Here is a 22,052-nt window from a genome sequence, read left to right as displayed (position 1 = left end):
CCCTCCGGAATATTGTTCTCTTTTAATTTTATAATATGTTGTTTTACTTTAAAACAACATTAAGCGAGTTATTTTCAGTTAGCGTAAACATGTTTTTACCACTGAAAATCACTGGCGCGACGCCCTCTTAATGTTTAGCTAGATTATTACTATTTTTACCTATCATATCTGTTTAAAGGATGAGGAGTGTCCAAGTTAGTTTTATACTTATCTATGCGGCATAAACTATGCCAAGTGGCTAACTGTTCGACACTCGTTGTACCCTGTTCGCTGAGAGACCATGCCGGGTTGGCGCATGTAGACTGAAGAGTGAAGACTAAGCAGCTGGCAGACAGTGCGGTCTCCGGGTGGAACGCTATATAGTCACATTGGGTGCCGCGGGGGGATGCGAAGAACAGCCAATTTTCGTCGGATCGCGGGCCGCGTCATGATTTCTCGACGGACAGGGTATAGAAACCATCGTCTCATGATGACGTCCTATAAGAAATACTATATTATGGCATATTTTACTATGCATGTCAGATTTTAATTTTTAACATAAAATTTGAATACGAAATGAAGAATTCGTGAAGAGTTAAAACTGGGGGGGGGGGACCCCGACATTTTAGATTTATCTAAAAAAAATAGCCTCCCTAACATTTCCAATGGATTTCCGCTAATGGGCTATACAAGTAATAGTTAAAATATGTTATTGAATAATATGGCATACTGCTTAATAGGTACATAACTTCGTTCCGGTACTGTTTAATTCCGTCTTAACACATTTTATTATACCACATTCAAATTAACATAATATTTTAATTACTGAAGAATATAATCATTTCGCAAAGGTATTTTTAATTTTTCTATGATGCTGGATGCATAATGTTTAAGCTGAGGCTATGGTATGATCTTTTAACATATTCACATTGTATTTTCTATTTTGTTGTGTTGGTTTCTTTAACTTTTTATACTTGATATTACTTTTCATCATAAGAAAGTTGTGGTCACTATTCACATTAGCACCTGAGTATGTTTTATAACTGCGGACTCGGTTTCTATATTGTTTCCTTATTAATATATATAATATAATCAATTTGCATTTGGTACCGCCTAATATCACCTTGGTCGTTATAAGCTATCTTATTTTGCACTTGTTGGCCCACTTTCATCAAAGTTATAGTCACTTCCACTATATTATCAAAAAATTTCAAATCGTAATAATTTAATTTTTTTAACATATTCATTGATCATTATCGTGGAGTAATGATTCTTTAAAAAATAAAATTATTAAGTCATTTTTTATATTAGCATAATAACACTTTGTAAGGCAGTTATAAACCAGCCACACTGTCATCAGGTAAGAAATGTACACCAATCACATTTTTTATGATATTTGATTAATTTCATAAATTATAGTTTATAAATAGTCAATAGAAAAGTAACTTATTATTTCGGTTATTAATTTGCCTTTTTTTTTTTCAACGTTATTAATAACATATTTTTAATTGTTACTCAATAGTAACAACTAATTTATTTGTGAAAATTAAGTTGTCAAAAAAAAATATATTGATCTTACATAAGCCTCGTGGTTATTTTTCTTCTCTTTTAAACACTGTCTCTTGTACATCGTGGACTTCTGACCACTGTAGACCACTGTCTGTGGGAGAATTTGAACTATTTTGATCAACATTCGATCCTCATGTAAATCTCCTAACGCGGTGCTGCACACCTCACTTGATTACTATTATTATGAGAAGATATTATAAAAATAGATAATATGTTTTTAAAAATAAATAATAATATAAGCGTTATAGTTTCCAACAATAAAAAAACAGTTATTTTCTTGTATATGCAACCTGTATGAAACTATTGACTTTTAAGTTTTAATCATTAATGAGCATACTCGTACATATTGTCACTAGTAATGTTATAGAGTTTAAAAATATACCTATATCGCATAATAAATATAATATTATGATTGTACAGATATTAATTATGGATCAGACCCAAATGCGCATTAATGACTATAGTTTTATATTATAGAACCCTTTGTTAGTGTACACACGGCTAATAATTTATACCAAATAGAAATATTTCTTTTTACTTTTTGCATTTTAGTTTAGTTGACCCTTGCGAAATACAATCATCGTTCAGTCTTCTAAAGGATAACAATTAACAATATATAATTATAATTACATGAAGATAAATGTGGGATGCCGGTTTTTGTAAATGTGTTAACAATGTACATCGATAAAAAATGTATATAGCCACAAAATGATAAGCTTATCGGTCACTATAATCTAAAAATTATTTTTTTTTAATGTTCATCAAAATTTATTTTTTACAAAATATGATACATTGTAAAATACAAATAATATTAAATTTCTAGTTTTATAGTAAAATCAAAAACTTTGATAATAATCAAATAAAAATGTTAGTTTTATCTATTTTTCATTTAATAATTTGTATTTCGACTAAATGACTTTTAGGTCAGATAGCCGATACGTGTCAAAATCGCCGACCAATCGTGAGCCGCCAAATCGGCGATTTTTTTCAACATGAGTACAAGCTTATGGATTGTTATAAAGTGTAAATGAAATACAATCTTTAACTGCAATTTCTTTTCTTAATCGTACGCTTTTTCCTTAAAAATTATTACATTGCTAATTTTTCAACGAGATTTTAAATTTATTGTGACTATATATTTTTTTTTTGTTTTGCTATTTGCTATTTTAATTATTAGTTTTTGTTATTTATTCGAAATTAGAAATGATAATCTTTACTTTTCGAAAAACTTGGTAAATTTTACCGATTTATTTTATTCTAGAAATCGGACAATTTCATATACTTCTCGGACTATACTAGTAGGTTATTTAAAATCTTTCTTAAGTTGTATTTCCAATTCCTATACCATATCTATTCATATTTAATAAACATGTTTTTCTAACAGAAATTTTCGACTTTCAAAAATGCGTGTTTCACTTTGGACATGTATCACAGTAATTCCAACGTTACTGTTATATTTGCAAGTTTGCAATGTTCATGGTGTAGCTGTTATGAGTGTAGATCTTGGTTCAGAATGGATGAAAGTAGCAATAGTTTCAGTAAGTACCTACATTAAATGGTATTAATGTTTACGCGTTCAACGCTTATTCATGTTTGTTAAATTTGTCCAGCCTGGAGTGCCAATGGAAATCGCATTGAACAAAGAATCTAAAAGAAAAACTCCAACAGCTGTATCTTTTCGCAATGGTGAAAGAACGTTTGGCGAGGACGCTCTCACTATCAGTGTACGTTTCCCTGCAAATTGTTACATTTACTTTTTAGACTTGCTCGGCAAGCAAATTGACAATCCTACTGTAGTACTGTTTAAAAAACGATTTCCATATTACAATCTTGTGGCTGATCCATTACGAAATACAGTGCTTTTCAAACATGTTGAATCGTAAGATTATTATAAATTTATATAATTTTATTATAAGTATATAAATAATATTTTGCTATATAATTTAAGAGATGAAACTTTTTCACCTGAAGAGTTGGTTGCGATGATGTTAGAAAAAGCTAGGGAATTCGCACAGGACAGTGCAGGACAAGCTATAAATGAGGCAGTCATAACAGTTCCTGGTTATTTTGGTCAAGCTGAACGATTAGCAATGTTAAAAGCCGCAGAAATTGCTAAAATCAAAGTGTTACAGTTAATTAACAGTTATACTGCAGGTAATTTAAATATTAATGTAGTTTAAATTTACATTATTGGTCTCTAAAAATGTAAGGTTTTTTACACTATTTTTAAATCTGCTATTAAAAACCTTACGACTTCACTGGTTTTAAAGTTTGGACTACTTAAACTTATTGATTATTGTTATGCAAGTATATTTAAAATAAGCATAAAACAAAAATTAAAAGTCAGAGAAGTAATTTTGTGCCTTCTATTTACCATAAAATAATACACTATCGTCTGTTCAAAATGAGATTGTACTTGCTTAGAGACTGAAACGTATTATTCTTGTTTGCATCTGCGCAGGCAACAGTAAATAGCATAATGCGTTTACTTAATGCAAGTACAATCGCATTTAGAACAGACTATAAGTATGAATTTAAAAGTTTCTATTTTACGTGTATCACCTAAATACATACATTTTTAATTTCTTTATATCCGTTACCCAAAACCCTGTGTGACCGCTGACTTGCAAGGCCTATTTAGAATCGTAACCTCTATTATGAATATATATTCTATATTTATATATATCTGTTATAAGGTTGTCTTGAGAATCTGAATATGTTTGACTAGGTAGAACTACTGATAATTTTATTATTTTTTTAAAGCTGCTTTAAATTATGGTATATTCCGTACAAAAAGCTTTAATGAAACAACTCCAATGTACATGCTTTTTTACGATATGGGTGCCTACAGTACACAAGCGTCAGTCGTTTCGTACCAGTTAGTGAAGACTAAAGACAAGATAGCTCCTGAACTACACCCTCAACTTACTGTATTAGGAGTAGGGTATGTATTTACTTAGATATAAATTAACAAATTAATATCACTTTTTCGATACATTATTATTTATTTATAGTTACGAACGTAATTTGGGTGGCTTAGAAATACAATTAAGGTTGAGAGATTACCTGGCGACCAAGTTTAATTCCCTTAAACTTACAACCAACGACGTTACAAAAAATGCTCGATCAATGGCTAAGTTATTTAAAGAATCAGGTCGCGTCAAGAATGTATTAAGTGCTAATACTGATCATTTTGCACAAGTAAAAAAATACAGACAACACAATAATCACTTTTCTTTTCTTTTAATTTATATTATTTTAATTTAGATTGAAGGTTTGATTGATGAAAAAGATATGCGTATCAAAGTAACTCGAGAGGAGCTAGAGGAGTTGTGTAAAGATTTATTCGATAAAGTTACAATTCCTGCTCAAAGGGCTTTAGAGTCTTCAGGGCTCACTATTGATATTATTGAACAAGTAAAATATTAAAATTGTTAAAGATTGTAAGTTTAATTTTTAATAAATGTTTAATACTTAAGGTTATGTTAGCTGGTGCTGGTACTAGAGTTCCTAAAGTACAAGATCGTTTGGTTAAAGATCTAAAAATTAGTCAGCCTCTCGGCCGATCTCTAAATACAGATGAAGCCGCCTCTTTAGGAGCCGCTTATAAAGCAGCCGATCTAAGTAATGGATTTAAAGTTAAACCTTTCATTACCAAAGATGCTACTCTGTTCCCTATTCAGGTAAATTTATAATAACCAAGTATGACTAAAACAAAATAAAAATTTTTCAATGTTTCTTAAAAATATTTTAGGTTACTTTTGACAAAGAAATTACAGAAGAAGATAAACCGACAAAACAAGTAAAACGCATGTTATTTAATCATATGAACCCGTATCCTCAAAAGAAAATTTTAACATTTAATAAACATCAAAAAGATTTTACCTTTACGGTAGGCTATGCGGAGTTAAGCCATTTACCAGAAGATGAAATTAAATCATTAGGCTCCTTGACACTTAGCACTATTAAATTAAATGGTATAAAAGATGCCTTTGCTAAACATCAAGAAAGTGAAGGAGTAGATAGTAAGGGTATTAAAGCTCATTTTACGTTTGATGAAAGTGGTTTGTTGGTTCTACAAAACGTAGAATTATTAGTAGAAAAAACTGTTACGAGTGATGACGAAGAACAATCGACTCTATCAAAGATTGGCAACACTATTAGTAACTTGTTCAAAGGTAAAATGTATTAAAAAATACTTATATGCAAGTTTATTTAAAATTGTCTTTGCTTACATCCTACATAGGTCCGGAAGAAGTACTTAAAAACGAGAAGCCTGTAAACGAAGCACCCGAAGAAGAAATACCAACCCCTCCAACACCAGCTAATTTTACTATAAATAGTACAGAGACATTTGATAAAGTCAATAGCACAGAACAAATCACATTAAACGATACTATCCCTACAACGGAAACCAAAAAAAATTCTAAAGTTGTAACAGTCAGAGAAACTATTGGGGCTAGCCATGAATATTTATTTGTATATCCTGCTTCTGGAGATATTTTGCAGAACTCAATAAATAAGTAAGTTATTTGTATACACTGTCCAACTATACAGATACAAATCAGAAATCATGTTATTATAGAACGTTCTTTTTCTAAACAAAGTTCTTGTTTTAATTTTAGTTTACGATGAGTAGATTTTTTAACTCAAACTTGGCACTTATCTAACTATTTATTTACATTAAATTGAATAATTTTATAGAGTAGATCAGTTGAAGAAAAAAGATTTGGAAAAATCACGTAAAGAAACTTCTTTAAATAACTTGGAAACTGCTATCATCGAAGCACGTGAAAAATTAGATCAACCAGAGTATGCCAATGCTGCAACTTCTGAAGAGGCCCAAACAGTTTATGATAAATGTTCTGAAGTAAGCAATTAACATTTTAATTTTTCACTACAGTTGATAAATGTTTTATTAATTTTAATATGTATATATATTTATTGTTATGAATCTAGATTTCTAATTGGCTTGAAGATGATGGCTTTGGTGCTGCGGCAGAAACATTGGATTCAAAGTTAGATGACTTAGTAAAAGTAGTGCGACCGATATGGGAAAGAACTATTGAACATACAGAGAGGCCAGCAAAACTTGAAGCTCTTGATAAAGCTTTAAATAATAGTAAAATGTTTTTGGAAGGAGTACGAAATACCACTTTAGAAAATACCCCATTTACACAAGTAGAAATTGACACTCTACAAAAATTAATAAATGATATTTCTGTGAGTATACATTTTTTAATTAAATTATAATTTATAGCCCTGAGCTTTAACATCAGTATAATTTTTTTTTCTAAAAATTATTTGATTTAGTTTTAAACATCTCAGAATATTACATTTACGTCTATGACTCGTAATTATTATAATCATAATTCTTTTTTAAGTGCAGGTTTTTAATTTGTGGTCGTTATATTTTTTTAGATATATATTATATACATAATATATAGCTTTAAAAAATAATGTATATATATATATATAATATATTTACAGTAATGTCAGATAAAAGAAATTAAATGTGATATTTTACTTATTATAGAGTTGGAAGAATAAACAAGTTGCAGAACAAGAAAAGCTTCCAAAATCCAGTGATCCCGTTTTGACAGTTCAATCAATTACATTGAAACATTCATCTATTGAACGAGAGGTATTTGATTTTATTAACGACTATTATTAAAATCAAGATTAAAATAGTATTAATAAACTGTTTTATTTTAGATGAGATATTTAATGAATAAATTTACTTCATGGAAACCTAAAAAGAAAGAAGAACCTAAAGTCAAAGGTATGTTTTATTTTAATGTCTAACTAATTAACAACTTTTGAGTTTGATTATTTTTATGTTTTGTTTATTTTAACTAAAATAACAATTTGTTTTATTGAATCGTGAAGATGTAAAGTCTGATACTGAAAAATCAGAAACACAAGATCAAGATAGCACTATTAAAACAGAATCACAAAACAGTGAAAATGACAAGGTAGATGAAAGTAAATCTATTGTAGAGCCAGAAATTGAGACTGCTGATTCAAAAAGTCAGTCGGAAACTACAGGATCACCAACAATTGAACCTTCTAAAACGGGTGAGACCTGAATAGCAAATTTATTTTAACAGTGGTGTACACAAAGATTTGTTTAATGAATTATAAAGGCATTTACTACAGAGTGTAAAGTGCACAGGTCTGAAATGTTTCTTTTTACAGAGAATAAATCCAAACTGTTTAATTATTTTAACGAAAATGTATCCTCGTGGATTTCATCGGCCCTGGTCATTTGTTTGATACAAATTGGTTTTCGTTTGTTTTAAATATTGATGAAACATTCGTTTCCATTCAATTTTCTTTAAACATATCGAAATAAATATAAGCACGTATGTTTTGATATTTTCTCAAGCTGGTCATATATTTTATATTTAATTTGTGCCGTACATTCTTCATTTCTATTTTGAATAACACTTAAGTAATTGAATGGATTGATAGATAATAAAAATATTTGAACAAATGATTCTTGTAGAGCAACATGAAATCTATAATAATTGCAAGAGACTTTATGGTATTATCATGTAATTGTGAACAGTATCTGGTGTTTATATCGTTTTAACATTTGAGTAATTTGAGTGGCTTGACTAGCTCTTTGTAAAGGAAATTTCATAATTACCTTTCTTACTCTCATCTATTTTTCCTATTATTCTTATTTGGGACATGTTTTGTTGGGTTAGGATTAAAACTGACTGCAAAGCTAACACTAACCAAACGGGTTTGAACTCTGTAAAGGCCATGTTAATTTTTCTTTAGATAGTGGCGTAGGAAGACTCGCTAGCGCCCCTGGCAACCTTAGAAAAAAGCACCTTTTTACCAATTAAAAAATTTATGTGATGATATTTTTTCAACAAATTGTATACAGTAATCAGTATAATAAAAAATATAATTTTGAAAGTACAATAAAAATACCACTTTTGAAGCACAATTTTGCGCCCCTGGTGTTGGCACAGTTTGCTATACCCTTGCTACGCCACTGGATAGAGAGATGACACATTAACGACCAATAGTCTATACAAAGACTGTTAGTAACAACATTGCAATTTATTTCTTCTTGGTACTTATACTTGGACAATATATTATGTCTACCATCACTAAGACAATCCTTGTGTTGGTGTTAGGTAATTTCTAGAAGACAATCAACAATTTCATTAATAGTTTCAAATATTATAGTTTTCTCATTAAATAATTAGTTAAAAAAAAATATTAAATGTATTCAGTTCATTATTTAAAAAGAAGTTCATATTTGTATCTATTTTAACATTGACTAACTTATGTGTATTTTTTAATCTGTTTGCTTTGTATTCTTATGATACTTTTAATTAAAAAATCCATAAACAGTTTTTTATTATTATTTGTTACAGATGAAAGCAAGAGTAAAGAACACTCAGAACTATAAATAAATCGAAATTCTATGTTTATTATTTCAAGTAACATATTATGCTGCACATTCCAGAAAAAATGTTATCAGAAATTATTGGTTTAACCTTCAAATTGTATTTGTTTTTCTCGATTATTACATTTTGATGTTTATATGACATCATATTAGAATATGAATAATAATATTCATTGAAAGTCATTGTTTATTTTTTTTATTATTTAGTAGGCACAAATTAATGGGTGATTGTTAATTATTTTTTTGATGCGTGCAAACTGAAATACATTTTTACTAAATTAAAACATTACCTGGAATAATACAATGAAATGATAAATGTACACTTGTAATTTTGCATAGTTGTTAAACACGTTTTAAATAGTGTAAATAAATAATTTAAATTACATTATAATAATTTTTTCTATTCTTTAAATCAGTGCCTACACTTAATGTAAAATTAAAAATTGTTTAGTTCCAATACACCGTGTCATGTTCCTTTCATGTATAAAAATAGTAACGAGAAGAAACGGTAAATATTGAAAATAATTGTTAAGATATTTATAATAAATTTATTTTAGATGCATAGAACACATTAAGATGAACTTAGAAGATTTGCACCATTTCATTGATTCTGATTTTAATTAACGTTAAAAATATATTTTTACAATAACAATTTTTAAAAAGTAACATATTTTTTATTAGTACCTCTCAAATAAATAGTGTAACATCAATGTTGGCCAAATATGTCACAGTAGACCAGTATAAAAAATGACACACTTTTATAAAACTTACTTGGGGCTAGAAGTATCTGGTCTGATACTTCTATCGAAGTATCCGAAAATCCTCATTATGTGTTCACATAAATGGATATTATGTACATTAAGGTGGTGTTAAAATAAAGTTGGGCGAGTTTTAATTGTTCCCGATGGAGTTGAAAATAAATAAAAATTAACATTTAAGTATTTAGGACAATTTTTTTATCCATTAAGTCAATTATGGGGGCGCATTAACTAATACTTATCTAACCCTATTATAAAGACCCCCTTAATGTAGATGTTATGATAAATATACATGGTTTTTTTTCTTTTATAGAATAAAAGGATAATATAAAGATATATTTTATTATTCATCACCAGTGAATTTTAGTTCCAGTCATGTATTAACCCTGTACGTACATGGACAATAATATGAATCACTATTAGTTTTGAAAATAGTATACTTAGAAAATAATGATAACTCGAAAGATATTTATTTTAATATGTGAGTTTAATGTATTTTATCTTTATAACAAATAATTAGAGTACAAATTAGAATATTGTGGATTTTATTATAAAATCCACGCTACCAAACAATAAAATAATTGAACATTTGTTTGCTTATCATACAAGTTCGTGTAACTGCACAAGTTCAAATTAATGAAAATGAGAAAAATTAAATGATTACCCTATAATATTTAAAAAAACAATTGTTTTATCTTAAAATGTAAATTAAAATATAAACAATGTGAGTATAAAAATATACAATAAAATATTCTTTATCTAATTAATGATAAAGATAATTAGATAACATTAATTAAAAATATCTTTGTATATATATATATATAATTTATTAAAAAAAATTAAATTATAGTTTTTAAATAGGCATTAAAGCGTTAATTCAAGTAATAAAAAGCACAACCACATTTATTAAATAATATCTCCTATTAGAAAAAAAATTATAATGGAGACTAATGAATATTAACAATAAAGTATAAAAAAAATAGTTGATTTCCCTATGTGAACATTTAAAAGTCTTATGGAAGATGGTAACACCAAAAAATATATAAGTATATAATATATACTTATTTATAATAATGATAATAATTATAATTAGTTAGTTTTATTTTAAAGAAAAAATTTCAAAAATATTATCTACTTATCAAATAAACCCTGACTCTATTGAAGAATCACCATACAGCAGTAATTAAGTCAAACTAGACTAACGGATTTGTGAATGAACAACTTGTTATGTTGCATTGTACATCACTTACAATAAAAAAAAATGTACATACATAGCATATTTATTTTCAATAATATTACAATAGTATTAGAAAAGTGAAAAAAATGACATGGTGTTTGGTAGTAACAAATATTTAGTACTGTTTTAAAACACTGTGAAGTCTGTATATTCATGAAGACCTCATTAATTTAAATAAAGAATAACCTATTTAAAATTATAACAAACTATAAGTACTTAACACATAATCAGGTTAATTATTATTTACCCTATATATTTATCGGGCAGTCATTTAGATGGGTTAGAATAATACTATGCCACTACTTAAGTCGTAAACCATTTTAAAATGTTATAATTATTGTTTGGATCAAATAACATTTTTACACCAAGGAATTGCACAACTACCATATAAGTATTGACTAAAAAGCCACCAGGTACATATTTTATGTTTTACTTATTTAGTCATAAGGTATTTTTGTTTTTTACCAATTTAACTTGACTTCCAGTACCAATTGATGACGTCTCTTCGAGTGAATCTAAATCCAGAGCAGATTCAATCATAGTTGTATCTTGAAGTAGCTGTAATCGGCTTGCACTCAGTGGAGGAACGTTTGTTGGTATTGCTTTAGACCCGTCATCCAAATCCAGTGCCGGATCTACACGACCATGTTCTATAGTCTCGTAGATTCCTGTGTCATTGAATGTATTGTTCAATGATGTGACACTGTTGTTGAATTTTATGCCTAATTTATAAAAACAAAATCCTCAACATAACAAAATAAAAAATAAATACAACTACTGGGAGTTTTGTTATCCCCTAATAGGTAACTTACCGACAACAATAAATCCTAACCAACTTACAAGGTTGTGAATAGCATTCAAAGAAAAAAATATCAATTAAAATTAATTTTTTGTTAAATTTTAATCACTACTATCTTCAGGGTGCATTGAACTAGTACTTTTGTTAATACTGCTAAACATACTTTTAGAATGTACCCTAGCCGAAGGTATATTACCCCCATGTTCTGGACAATAGCTATAATATAGTTTTTTGTTACTTTTACACCGATAACTAGGTATGCGAGAAACAGCTGAGTAGTACATTGCTGCACGATCCCTATGTAAAGGTAGGCTGGTGTAAAAATAGTTTGGATTAGTGGACACAAGGTAATAGTCTGAATGGTACTGATGGCGTGTTATAAGAATTGATGAATGGGAAACTGGTTGTTTTTGGTACAAACCATTTATGGTGTGGTTCTGATTCATATTTTGAGTATGATGATGTATAGTTGGCATAGAGGTAGTAAATGTACGTTGATTGTGATCGAGACTATCTGGTTGTACCATACTGGATGAACCATATTGATGTAAAGGAATGTCGTAGGCTCTCGCTTTACCGTTCTGTAAAATACCATTTATCATAAGGATTTAAAGTCTAATCAATATTTATATAATTTACAACTATTACTTGATTGATAGGTACATCAGGTGTTTCAAATCCTTTATTAGATATAACTGTATCTCTACTTCGGCTTTTGTTCAAAGATTTACAATCCACCAGGGATGAAACAATGCCACGTCTGTCTGAAAATTGTTTTCATTTAACCCTTTTGGTAAAGTATAATACATAGTTATAACATTTTTTTTTTAGTCCCTTAGGTCGGTTTTAACAACTCTAGATCTATCAAGAGTTGTATCCTGGGAAAGTGGATGATGGTGAGGTGGTTTCCCGTTTCCTTTCGCACTAATCGGGTGGCCATTTCTTTCTCCAGATGGCCCAGCGAGAGAAACGACCAGCAACCAAGATTCAAACTATGGCTAGAGGGTAGAAGAACTACCACGTTAAGCATCTTGGTCACAACACCACAACAAATACAATTATAAAATTATAAGTAATAATATGAAAATAATAAATAATATAACATTTCAATTAGAATGAATATTAATATATTTTGTCATGCATTTATTATTCAGCTAGCATTTTTTTTACACTTTACAAAAAGTAGATGTATAAATAAATACGTTTTTACTAATTTAATAGTGATAAAATGATGATGTTTATAAACATCTTTACAAAATTTATTTTCGGTAGCATTCATTCTGAATGTACATTATTTAATCTAAAATCCGAAGTTAAAGGATTAATTGCATTTAAGATTTCGTTAGTACATAATTTGTTAAAAACATAATATTTAGTTTATAAATACCTAGAAGACTAGGAGGACGCGGTGAACACAGTACATAACAATAATTAGCACAGATGTTACCTCGACTGTATGGATTGAAATTTGGCCGACCAGTTCTGCTCGCAAAAGAACCTTTAATCTAAAAAAAAAAATGTGTACTTCATAATATTGTGAAATGTATTAATTAAAATATACTGACATCCTCATTAGTCGTTTGATTCGATGCAGCTAGAAACGTGTGAAAACCAGCAAGACCAATTACACTCCAACAACTAAAGAATGTAATTATAAGTACAATTACACTAGTAGGCGATTCAGAAATAGCATCGACCATTAATCTGTTTTCAGATACTAGAAATACACAAATTATATTTATTGTTACACTTATAAATAAAAAACACAAAATTGATTAATAAAATATATAATACTAACAGTAAAGTAAATGTAACACAGCTCCTATAAAAACGATGATGATGAGTAGAGATAAACAAACAATAAACATGTAGAAAAAACGGTAGTTTCTGCGACCAACACAATTTCCAACCCATGGGCAATGATGGTCAAAGTTTTCTACATAAAAAAATGTATTTTTTCTTAGCATTACACAAAATTAACAAGATGAAAGTAACTGAATAAATTCAATATTCACCTTATTTTTTAGAATAAATCATTTTTTTACAAAAAAATAATAATAATTAATTAGTTACAATTTAACTTACCCACACAATTGTTGCATAAACTACAATGGGATGCTCGTGGTGGTCTAAATATTTTACACGTAACACAATATTTGAGCTTGATTGAATTTCCTTTGATGATTACCTCTTTGGTTCTAGGTGGAGGTCTTGTAGTTGGTGTTCCTCCATTATTTGGTATACTAATATCTGGAAATAATAAAGATAAAATCTAAATTTTTCTTCAATATCTAAAATTTTATATTTTCACCTTTAACACAAAAATACCTCCTATATAAAGAGTGGAACAATGATAAGAGCGATTTTTCAATGAATTTGTACATGAAAAATGCATGTTTCATTGTCTTACTTTACTAAAACTTTATGAGTAAAAAAAAAACATTTAAAAAATAAGAGGTTTATCATATAATGTTTTAATTTCTTCTATAATCATTATAGCTTTTTTTTCTTAATCCAGAAATACTAAAAGCTAACAATTTATTTTTAAAAAAAACTTTAACCCCTATATTTTTCTAATTTCAGAAACAAAACCTAAATTAATGTTAGTTGTACAAGGAATGTTTTAATACTTACAAACTTGTTTCTCAATATAAGCAGCTTCATCAGCAGTTGCTCTTGGTATTATACCAGGGTCTGTGAAACTAGTCTTAAACAAAGATCCGATGACAAATAAAAACAAAACACCGGATATAATTGGAATCACAGGAGTAACTCGGTGACTAAGGTACGGACAGCTGAAAAATATAGATAACCGAATTAATGACATTTCATAATTAATGGGCAGGGTCGTTTTCTTACTCGAATACAAAAAACAAAAAACTTGTGCCGATAATGAGGACCACGTTAATGTAAAACACGGCAGCATTTGGTGCCATCATGAGCCGACCGTCACAGCAGAATCGGTTGCGACCAGGGAACATTTCCCATTTTCTAGTGACTTTGGCCATACCCAATGGGTCATTTGAAAGCAGCCCTTTACGAATGTCATGAAATACTCAGTAGAGTATGAGTATGCAACATCACTTTTCTAAATTAAAATAATAACTCAAAGCTAAAACTACAAAGAACATTAATAGACAGAAAAGTAGTAAAATTAAGTTGTACGTCTTCAATTAAGATTTAAGTATATTATCAGATTTGGAAGTAAACAAGTACCTAGAGTAGATAAAAAATATCCTACACACTACACATAACCTGCAATTTAATAATCAATGATTATAGCCTTTAGATGATAACTTCTGGGAACCACTGGTTGCCCGTTTGGTACGGGCCACTACGTGAAGGATAAAATTAGAATTTAGAATAAAGCGAGAAGTGGTCGCTGGTCATAGTAGTTTAACCATAAATAGACAATAATTTTTTAATATTTGGCCATTTTCCTTTTTTAAAATAGCGATTATATTTCTCAGCAATGAACACGTTATCATCTCCTTTAATTACCAATTCATATATTAATATCTGACCTATAATAATAACATTTACTCGTCACTTCATATTATAAAATTACATAAATAATAAAAAATTTCGCTAGAAAATACAATTAAATTATCAGTCGCTTCATTAGTCGAATTACTCGATCTACTTCTGACTTCATACTACATTTTAAAATAGTTAACTGCAGGTTTTATACTTATTACTTACAAAGTTCCATCTATTGAGTGTCATGTTATCAATTACTACAGGGAAACGATTTATAATTATAGTTAGATCGAAATTAAGATTAACTGTCGTTAATTAATATTAATTAACATTACAAATAAACAACAACTTCATACTTCAATTAAAACATGTTCATAATATATTTAGTTTCAAGATGTCTTATTTAAGCATGGTGTACACAACATGATATTTTGTATGTACTAGTTAATAAATTAAGACATTGAAATAATGAAAAAGTAACTTGAAAATTCAAATTTTAATCATACACAAATTACAATTTTATGAGAATATATATATGTACATAATGTCTTAACATAAAAACTTACAATACACAATAGTTTTTTTAAAACTATCATAACAAACCAAAGACAAATTTAATTACAATAGTTAATTAAAACCGGAATAGAAATAGGACCAAGTTATTGTTTTTTTTTAAAAGCTTGTTGAAAAAACAACAATAATAATATATATAAAAAAATTACAAGTCAAATATAATGAGAAATTAATCGTCAAACTTAATAGAATTAACTCCTACATCAATTTGTCCACCTCTATATGAACCACGTTTCTTTTTAGTTTTTTCATGCCTGAATGATTTGCCTTTAGTATATTGTAGGTCCAGGGCCGCCTTTTTACCCCAACATTCATAATGGCCTTTCTAAAATAAGTATTACACCCACATTGTTAGCAATTAGGCATGTTTTTACAATTTGCATAATAATTGAGGTTTGAAACACAAAAGAAAGTACACTTACTTAATCATCAAACTTAATTTTTTTATTTTGTGGTGTTGAGCTATTGGAATCAAAACTATTATTGAAATATCTATCCTTACCACCACCACCCCCTCCACGTCCGCCAAATCCACCTCTACCTCCTCGACGATCACCACTGCCGCCGCCACCACGACCTCCAAATCCTCCTCTACCACCTCGGTCACCGCCGCCTCCAAATCCTCCTCTACCGCCTCGATCACCACCCCCTCCACCACGTCCACCAAATCCTCCGCGGCCGCCACTGAATCTATTTCCACCAAAACCTCTTTTGTCTCCAAAACTGCGACGTTCATTACCATTTTCTTCATCATTGCCAAAACTTTTCCTAAATCCACCTCCATTGTCACCACCTTCACCATCATCAAACTTTCGTTTAAAGCCACCTCCTCGACCTCCACGGCCCCCGCCACCTCTCCCAAAACTATTCCTTCCACCTCCGTTTTGATCATCATCTCGATTGAATCCCCCACGGCCACCTCTTCCACCACGGAATCCTCCTCGACCACCACCTCTACCCTGATAGCCTTCACCCTTGTTGCTGGTTTCATTGTTATCCTATATAGTAAAAAGAAATATTAATCAACTAGTCCAAACCGAGCATGAAAAATTTAATTAAATATTAATATGAACAAGTTTAATACTATTTTGGAAGATTAAAAAAAAATGTTATTTTCATGCGCCGGTTTGGTTAGCCGCTATAATAAAGGCTAACCATACCTTTGCTTGTAGAGAATTATTCAATAGACGTTCATCAACACTGACATTATCTTCACGTACACGCCTATAAGGATCTGAACGTCTGTTTTGCAGCTGATTTTTCTTTTTAGCAGAATCAAAAGTATTGTTAAAATTGTCACTAATACTGTTGTTAGTATTTTGGCTGCTGTCCTCAAATGATTTGTTCTAAAACCATTGGTTTTTGAATTTTAAGAATAAAAACTTTTACTGCTTATTTAAAGTTTTAGAAAATGAAAAAAAATTCTTCCAAAATAGTGTAATATTCTTCTATACTTTTGTTTAAGATCAATTAAATTAATACGTACATTTCCATTGGTGGCTTTAACAAATGGCTGAGTTTTTATCTATAATGAAAATAAAAATACCATGTTTAGATGTAATAACTTTTACATTTCCTACAAACTTTATATTACTTGGCTATTAGGAGTTTTTGGAGTTTCATCTTCATCGTCGTCATCATCATCAGATTCCGATTCATCATTATCTGCTGCTTTTTTGGTTGCAACTGGTTTGACAGCAGCTATAATTAAAAAAAAATATATATATAATAACAATAGATTTTAATCATATAAAAGAAGGAATTATAACTAATTGTAACACAAAATTATATTTATAAAATTTATACAAGGTTAAATTAATTTGAAATGGGGACCTACATAATTATGTTTAGAGTAAGTTCAACCAATAAAATACGAAAAAATGTAATTTTCAACACAAGAAATGTAAAAGGGAATTTAAAGAAACAAGAATTGTTGAGAACACATAAGCCAATAATAATTATAGATACTAGATGTTAGACGCATGTTACAAATTATGATAATGAATCTGGATTAGCGGCAACCTTTTTTATTTCTGTTTTTTAAAAACCTAACAATTTTAGTCAATTATTAACAGATAATATACTTGAAAAATACAATTTTTCTCAGGGTGCACTAACATTTTAATATAGCTGATATTGGCTTCGGCCGCCAGACATACTATTGAAATGTCAGACTGTCAGCCATAGTTGACATATAAAAAATAAACATTTATAATTATTTATTTACTTGGTTTAGCTGGTTTAGCTGTAGCAGGACTTTCATCTTCTGAACTTTCTTCTTCTGAACTAGATTCATCTTTTTTAGCTGCAGCGACTACTACAAAACAACACATTAAAAATGATCATGGTTATAAAGTATAACTTTAACTGAATCAAATTATGTCAAAATTATAAATTCAATTTACAGAAATCACTAGGTTTTTTAGAATTATTTTTTAAATTATTTACAAGTTTTGTATTCTTAATTATTTTATAATTTTTTCTAATAAATTTAATTAATGTTCCAATAGCTAATTCAAAAATCAGCCTTCCTCCCCCCCCCCGGATAACTAATAAATTTCTTGTAAAAAATAGTCCTTTCTATCCCCTTTAACATACTCGTATCCTACATTGTTTTTTGTAATTCCAGTTTTCTCGATTTCTAGCATAACCATTTCTAGTTACCTTTTTTTAACGGAGCTTTGACAACAATAGTTTCTTCTTCAGAACTGTCTTCTTCTGAACTAGATTCTTTAGATTTTTTGACTGGCACTGCAACTTTTTTATTAATTGCTGGTTTTTCATCTTCAGAACTATCCTCTTCAGAGCTAGATTCTTCTTTAGTTTTTTTAGCTGGAGTTACAACTAAAAATATAGAACTAAATTGTATTAATTTTTCGAGATTAAAAAAAAATTAATCTTATGTATACTATTGGAACAATGCCAAACCAACAAACAATTCCTACAAGGATTAATCATGGTTGTTACTCGTTAGCTAGTTTATAAGGATACCTTTGGAAGCAGCTTTAACAGGCTTTTCTTCTTCTGAAGATTCCTCAGAACTAGATTCTGCAGTGCTCTTGACAGGGGGTTTAGGGGGCACTTTAACTGCAGGCTTTTTCTCATCTTCAGAACTTTCTTCTTCAGAGCTTTCATCAGAAGATGCACCAGCACTTTTCTTAGCAGCAACTGGCATTGAAACTGGTTTAGTAACAGGTTTTTTTGGCGCCGGTGCTTCATCTTCAGAACTAGATTCTTCTTCCGAGCTTGATTCTTTTTTAGCAACAGGCTTAGCAACTTGTTTAGGAGCTGGACACGCTTTAAAAAATAACCATATTATAGAAATAACAAAAATTACTGTTGTTTGAGTAGATAAGGTGGTACTGTGTAAGCGCTAACAGTTTCCAATTCAACACTGTTTGAGCTATTTGCCAGGCAAGATATTATCTTAATATATTCATTAGGGTAACTCCTTATTGGAGTGATAGCCCTTAATGAGCCACATAAGCTTAATAATGATAATAATTAAAATATACCAACAATAAAAAATCAAGCTTCATAACATTTTAAAGTTCATAGAAATGTTTTGGAGTTAAGTAACTAAAACTAATTAACACTTATTTAGCCTAAAATTTTGCACATTAGTAGTTAAGGGGCCTCACCTGAGTTTTTAGTATAAAAATAAAAAAATAATAATTTATACCTTTCTTTACTGGGGGTTCGTCATCTTCATCAGAACTTTCATCTTCTGAACTGCTTTCTTTTTTCTTACCATTTTGCACAGCTGATTTGGATTGATTTTTAACTGCTGTAGCAACCCCTTAAACAAAAAATTAGAATTGAATGGAACAAATCTACTTTATTGGATATCTTCTTTGTAATAACCCTTTTAAACTTCTAAGCTAATTATGAAAATTGTTTGCAGATTTGTATTAGCAACAACTATGGATAAAAAAAAGGTGTGTTCAGTAAAGTATATTTAAAGAAAATTAATAAATTATGGAAGGACTTATATGCAGATAAATGGTAACAAAGTATTAGCAATAAAAATATATTTTAAAGACTATTTTTTCAGAGTTTTCAGCATTTCAATGAACTCAAGAGTTAATATACAATAGAAAGTTTATCCAAAAAATATGCTATTGACCACATTTTCAGTTTTCATTTTTTTTTGGAATATTGTGCTGTGAATCAATCTAAATCTATTTTGAGAAGTATAACACTTTCTAGAATTTAACACATACTTTTCACATTATCATCATGAAATAAGAGTGGAAACCTATTAAACCGCTTGGTAAAAAATGTTGTTTTTCTTTGATACTATAAAACGTACGGATTGGTTTTATCCTGTTATTCGAACCAAACCTTGTTAACAAATCATCCATATTCACGTAGATGCCTTAAATACCATATAAAATGTTTTAATACTTATAAATAAAAACTTTAAGGCTGGCATTACAAGAGAGTATAACCACCTACATTACTACATTTGTCAGTGTGGGACACTATCAACTGTATTATAAAATACAGATTACATACAAAATAATAAATCTAGAATATTATGCATTTTTTGTTTTTAGAGGAAATGTAGTAGAATTATTGATTCAAGTTACTTAATATAATCAAAATAACAATACCTTTGTTTGATTTCTTGGTAGGCTTTACCTCCTCTTCTTCTGAGCTATCTTCATCTGAAGATTCAACTGCTGGCACAGCAGCTTTACCATTACTCATCTTAATTATTTGATCAACAGCTAACATATAATAACAAAACATTAACAATTATGTCAATGAAAGTAAAGATAATTATTATATGTAGTTTTATGCCAGACATAGGCATTTATATAAACATTATTATAAAAATTATAATTATACATAAAGAAAATAGTTATTAATCTAAATGGCTATTTTTTTTTAAAAATGATTACTTACATGGTCCATTTTTATGTACTTTAATTTCCTTATCTGAAGACCTAAAGATAAAAATAGTTAATAAGTTTAACTTAACAATATAATAAATAAGTGTTATATAATAAATTACATACTTTAAATGACTGTTGATTATTTGATCCAGTTTTACTTGACCTCTTTGTAATTTTGACTAAAAATATTAAGTTTCATATTTATTCTTTATACAAGTGCAATTTAAAAAACAATTGATTTACAGTACTCATCAAACCTGAGCATAATTTAAATAAAAACTTAAATAACAAATCTAAATACTCCAAATCAAATCAAATACCTAATTTAATAAAGAACATCTAGGTAAGCACTAATTTATTTGATGTGCTAAAAAGAATTTAAAATTATTTGTTATAAAAATAATAAAACATTTTCAAGTTTTCTATTACAATAGTTATCTTTCAGTTCATTACAAAATTATAAGGAATAAAAATCATATACTAGTAGAAAAAAATCTTTTATATATTTTAAAATAATGCAAAACCTCAATGTCAAAACAAAGGCTACCAAAAGGTATTAAAAAATAAATTTAAATACCTAAGTGTTTAAACTTAGTTAATTGTAATGTATTACAAAATATTAATAAAAAAATAATTAATCAAATATAATATTTTAAAATTGTATTTAATCGTTAAACACGTGTTATTGGCGATACAGATACTGTGAAAATGTTCAGAACCAAACATTAAAATAAACATAGTCAAAATAAATTTAAACGACTGGGACGCAATATTGAAGAACAAGTACATGTGCAAAAGTATCCATTAATTTGTAAAAATATTGCAGATTCCATGTTACATCATACCGGTATCGAATTGACATACTGTAAAAATGGATAATCAAAGTAAACGAAATACACAATGAAATCGATAGATCATTGACAAAACCAAATATGTAGACATTAAGATACAAAATAATTTTATCATGTAACACACGTGGTTTCCATAAGTGATGGTACTCGCATGGCCACACGCGTGGATGCCGCTACATATCAATAAAAAATACTCACGGCTTTAGTCTTGTTCTGGAACATATTTGCCAAATTCTGATCTAAAGAATTCAGGTAATCGAATACCAACGCGTTTACGATATCTTTAGTCATTTTTATACTGATTTATTAAAACACGAATTTCGGAAAAGATAGAAATACAAGAATCAATCAACAAGAGACACGCACCCGTGTAGTATGGATGCGGCAGACGAAAGAGGAGTAGAACAGGCAAAGATTTGTTTATTATACACAAACGGCATTCGGCATGCGCATGGTTTGTGAGGCGTGAGCGCGCT

At 29.1% G+C, this 22,052-nt stretch overlaps 3 protein-coding genes and 1 long non-coding RNA gene across 8 annotated transcripts; 1 reads left to right on the top strand and 3 right to left on the bottom strand.

Annotated features, from left to right (window-relative positions):
• Positions 1–8: 8 nt before the first annotated feature.
• LOC126840970 (uncharacterized) lies at positions 9–2,193 on the bottom strand. Of its 2 annotated transcripts, none has more exons than XR_007686117.1 (3): positions 2,087–2,193; positions 1,559–1,723; positions 9–477 (listed from the first exon to the last, which is right to left on the bottom strand). It is a non-coding gene; the product is annotated as an uncharacterized LOC126840970 (long non-coding RNA). The 2 variants fall into 2 exon arrangements; XR_007686118.1 differs by lacking the exon at positions 9–477 and adding an exon at positions 1,012–1,171.
• Positions 2,194–2,603: 410 nt separating this feature from the next.
• On the top strand, positions 2,604–9,371 carry LOC126840965 (hypoxia up-regulated protein 1). Its single transcript, XM_050577073.1, has 16 exons — positions 2,604–2,846; positions 2,933–3,086; positions 3,159–3,427; positions 3,497–3,702; positions 4,312–4,492; positions 4,563–4,749; positions 4,816–4,965; positions 5,028–5,231; positions 5,303–5,726; positions 5,795–6,071; positions 6,253–6,418; positions 6,508–6,771; positions 7,085–7,192; positions 7,264–7,330; positions 7,438–7,626; positions 8,946–9,371. Exons 2-16 carry the CDS (start codon positions 2,952–2,954, stop codon positions 8,978–8,980), a joined length of 2,862 nt encoding a protein of 953 aa, XP_050433030.1. The 5' UTR covers positions 2,604–2,846; positions 2,933–2,951; the 3' UTR covers positions 8,981–9,371.
• Positions 9,372–10,615: 1,244 nt separating this feature from the next.
• Positions 10,616–14,991, bottom strand: LOC126840897 (palmitoyltransferase ZDHHC18). 2 transcript variants are annotated; one of them, XM_050576890.1, is made up of 9 exons: positions 14,631–14,984; positions 14,406–14,566; positions 13,857–14,021; positions 13,570–13,707; positions 13,337–13,488; positions 13,159–13,276; positions 12,420–12,535; positions 12,193–12,352; positions 10,616–11,694 (listed from the first exon to the last, which is right to left on the bottom strand). In XM_050576890.1, exons 1-9 carry the CDS (start codon positions 14,777–14,779, stop codon positions 11,414–11,416), a joined length of 1,440 nt encoding a protein of 479 aa, XP_050432847.1. In that variant the 5' UTR covers positions 14,780–14,984; the 3' UTR covers positions 10,616–11,413. The 2 variants fall into 2 exon arrangements, with proteins under 2 accessions (XP_050432847.1, XP_050432846.1); XM_050576889.1 differs by lacking the exon at positions 10,616–11,694 and having other exon boundaries at positions 11,710–12,352; positions 14,631–14,991.
• Positions 14,992–15,607: 616 nt separating this feature from the next.
• Positions 15,608–22,047, bottom strand: LOC126840193 (nucleolin). 3 transcript variants are annotated; one of them, XM_050575778.1, is made up of 12 exons: positions 21,775–22,047; positions 20,849–20,904; positions 20,736–20,776; positions 20,441–20,557; positions 19,507–19,623; positions 18,816–19,121; positions 18,489–18,668; positions 18,052–18,141; positions 17,419–17,525; positions 17,311–17,349; positions 16,985–17,170; positions 15,608–16,149 (listed from the first exon to the last, which is right to left on the bottom strand). In XM_050575778.1, the coding sequence occupies exons 1-12, from the start codon at positions 21,865–21,867 to the stop codon at positions 15,994–15,996; spliced, it is 1,488 nt and encodes a 495-aa protein (XP_050431735.1). In that variant the 5' UTR covers positions 21,868–22,047; the 3' UTR covers positions 15,608–15,993. The 3 variants fall into 3 exon arrangements, with proteins under 3 accessions (XP_050431735.1, XP_050431734.1, XP_050431733.1); XM_050575777.1 differs by lacking the exon at positions 16,985–17,170 and adding an exon at positions 16,247–16,822 and having other exon boundaries at positions 16,026–16,149; positions 18,052–18,138; XM_050575776.1 differs by lacking the exon at positions 16,985–17,170 and adding an exon at positions 16,247–16,822 and having other exon boundaries at positions 16,026–16,149; positions 21,775–22,045.
• Between the last annotated feature and the right edge of the window lie 5 nt (positions 22,048–22,052).

This window comes from Adelges cooleyi, unplaced genomic scaffold (assembly GCF_023614345.1).
Source record: "Adelges cooleyi isolate 19-005CV unplaced genomic scaffold, UGA_ACOO_1.1 ACOO_flye_CR_arks_rails_tigmint_CR_PRNA_376, whole genome shotgun sequence".
Classification (NCBI taxonomy): Eukaryota; Metazoa; Arthropoda; class Insecta; order Hemiptera; family Adelgidae; genus Adelges; species Adelges cooleyi.
Note: the sequence above shows the minus strand (reverse complement) of the source record. Positions and strands in the feature narration are given on the sequence as shown.

Coding starts and splice junctions, on each gene's coding strand:
- LOC126840965 (XM_050577073.1), top strand. CDS start 2,952: ATGCGTGTTTCACTTTGGACATGTATCACAGTAATTCCAACGTTACTG. Junction 6,072..6,252: donor TTGCAGAACTCAATAAATAA/GTAAGTTATTTG, acceptor ATAATTTTATAG/AGTAGATCAGTTGAAGAAAA. Junction 7,627..8,945: donor AATTGAACCTTCTAAAACGG/GTGAGACCTGAA, acceptor TATTTGTTACAG/ATGAAAGCAAGAGTAAAGAA.
- LOC126840897 (XM_050576889.1), bottom strand. CDS start 14,779: ATGGCCAAAGTCACTAGAAAATGGGAAATGTTCCCTGGTCGCAACCGA. Junction 14,567..14,630: donor TTTTTGTTTTTTGTATTCGA/GTAAGAAAACGA, acceptor TATATTTTTCAG/CTGTCCGTACCTTAGTCACC. Junction 13,708..13,856: donor TTTATGCAACAATTGTGTGG/GTAAGTTAAATT, acceptor TTTTTTATGTAG/AAAACTTTGACCATCATTGC.
- LOC126840193 (XM_050575776.1), bottom strand. CDS start 21,867: ATGACTAAAGATATCGTAAACGCGTTGGTATTCGATTACCTGAATTCT. Junction 19,624..20,440: donor TACCAAGAAATCAAACAAAG/GTATTGTTATTT, acceptor TTTTTGTTTAAG/GGGTTGCTACAGCAGTTAAA. Junction 18,142..18,488: donor CAAAGCTCCGTTAAAAAAAG/GTAACTAGAAAT, acceptor GTTGTTTTGTAG/TAGTCGCTGCAGCTAAAAAA.